Source organism: Cannabis sativa, chromosome 5 (genome assembly GCF_029168945.1).
Source record: "Cannabis sativa cultivar Pink pepper isolate KNU-18-1 chromosome 5, ASM2916894v1, whole genome shotgun sequence".
Taxonomy (NCBI): Eukaryota; Viridiplantae; Streptophyta; class Magnoliopsida; order Rosales; family Cannabaceae; genus Cannabis; species Cannabis sativa.
Genome location: NC_083605.1, coordinates 76,840,010 through 76,841,866, shown reverse-complemented (window position 1 = coordinate 76,841,866; position 1,857 = coordinate 76,840,010). Strand labels below are relative to the sequence as shown.

Below are 1,857 nucleotides of genomic sequence, written 5' to 3'. Positions count from 1 at the left end.
CTCAATTCTCAACTCTATATTTGGTCTGGGGGTACGTTAGTAGTTAGATCATCCTATACCTAGCCTATTATTTTAGTTATTTATGCAAAAAGTAGTTTAAATATAATTCTACCTCCTACCTCACAGCTCTGTAACCACCTTGTTGCTCTCCCACCTTTCTTGTCCGCGAGCTTCCCCAAAATGTAAGCTGCCTACCTTCTTTACTTAATTACTGAAATTTTCACTTAGCAGAAAGACAAGACCAAAAACAGAAGGAGAATTTTATTGAGCAAATAGGATAAAGATTAACAATTTTGATATGTATTCATAAGCAAACATTTGTGCAACTAGGTACTAAATTACAAACTTTTCAGTTTTGTTGACAGAATTAGTGTATATATGTGGTTGAATTTAGCTGATTTAAACATGCGTTTCCAGTCACTTAATAGCCAGTTATACCCAAAAACCAAAGGTGTTCCATATTACGAACAAACTCTTTGTGAATGAAAACTGGAGTCTTGATCAGAACATTAAATACTCAGCAACAACAACAACAACAACAACAGCCAAAAGTAATTAATTGTAGTTAAATTACTAACATAAGTAAAAGCAGAGACATACAAATGAATGTTGGGACTAGGTAGCCAAAGGAGGCATATCTTGTAGATAAGCTGAGATAAAGATGAGCAATGCACATATGGAGACACCTAAAAGAGGGCCTGCAGGAATCAATTTTCGAGTAGCAGCCAACCGAATACCTGAGAATTAAAGAAATGAATGAATTGAAAATGTTGCATCTTTTCCTTTTACATATGAAAATAAACTAATCTGCTCTTACCAAATACAGATGTGAAGAGGAATGCAGAGCCAAACCCCAAAGCATCCCCAATGGGTCTACTCTCTGCTGATTGCATCAGAACGTAAACCTACAAAACCATAACCATATTATTATTCACACTAATTACAGCTAAATCAAAATCTCATACCTAAACAAATGGATTTGATTTGAGAATTTGATATATAACATTTCAAAAGTTGAGAATTAGGAGCACTTACAGCAGCCATCAGAGCTCCACCTGTAAGGCCTCCGAAAAGAGAGCCTTTGCTTCCAGATTTTGTGACTGCACACACACACACACACATACCCATATGGAATTCAATTGATGTATAAAAATGTAGTAATAGTAAGAGATCGATTGGATAGAGATTAATGAATGGGTGGTGACTAACAGGCATATAGACCACCGGAGGAGAGGAGTAGGCCGTAGAGTGCAGAGGTAGAAGGAGCGACCTCTGCGAGTAGTTGTTGATAATTACCAATGCTGCCGCAAACAACAGCATGACCACCTCTGCAACTGTAAGGGTTTCTTCTGGTTTTAATCAGTAGTTGTTGATGATAATCATCATGTCTGTTGGAGTTCAAACTGGAATTACGATAACCTAGTGCATGTAGTATCGATGATGATGATGATGATGGTGAACTCAGGTACACAGAACAAGACATGGCCTCCATAGCTAAGCTACTACTGCTAGTGCTCACTGCTTACTTCAATTCACCGAAGCAATCTATTCTACTGAGTCTAAAGTACTCATTCCCATGGGCCATTGCAAGCACTCTCGCTCAGCCCAGCCCGGGCCGGCCCAACTCAGCCCAGCCCCGCCCACTTAGCCCATCCCTTTTCATTTTGGGGCCATATTATCAAAATAAAATAATAACATCATCGAAATGAATAGGAACCACATGGTGACACTAGCATCTCCATGAGAGTGCTAAAAAAGTGTTATGCTTGCTATGTGCTAAATAGTGTGTCAAATTTATTTTGGGTTTAGAAAAAAATGTTAAATTAAATCGAGTGTCTAATTTAAATTGAAAGTCAA

The 1,857-nt window shown here is 38.0% G+C and overlaps 1 protein-coding gene across 1 annotated transcript; it reads right to left on the bottom strand.

The window, feature by feature from the left end:
• Window positions 1–353: 353 nt before the first annotated feature.
• LOC115716246 (protein FATTY ACID EXPORT 4, chloroplastic) lies at window positions 354–1,551 on the bottom strand. Its single transcript, XM_030645003.2, has 4 exons — window positions 1,210–1,551; window positions 1,036–1,100; window positions 818–905; window positions 354–737 (listed from the first exon to the last, which is right to left on the bottom strand). Exons 1-4 carry the CDS (start codon window positions 1,490–1,492, stop codon window positions 616–618), a joined length of 558 nt encoding a protein of 185 aa, XP_030500863.2. The 5' UTR covers window positions 1,493–1,551; the 3' UTR covers window positions 354–615.
• Between the last annotated feature and the right edge of the window lie 306 nt (window positions 1,552–1,857).

Excerpts from the sequence above, each read along its gene's own strand:
- LOC115716246 (XM_030645003.2), bottom strand. The coding sequence starts at position 1,492 with ATGGAGGCCATGTCTTGTTCTGTGTACCTGAGTTCACCATCATCATCA. Across the intron at positions 906-1,035 it reads GTGGAGCTCTGATGGCTGCT|GTTTACGTTCTGATGCAATC; the intron begins GTAAGTGCTCCT and ends ATGGTTTTGTAG. Across the intron at positions 738-817 it reads CCTCTTCACATCTGTATTTG|GTATTCGGTTGGCTGCTACT; the intron begins GTAAGAGCAGAT and ends TTTAATTCTCAG.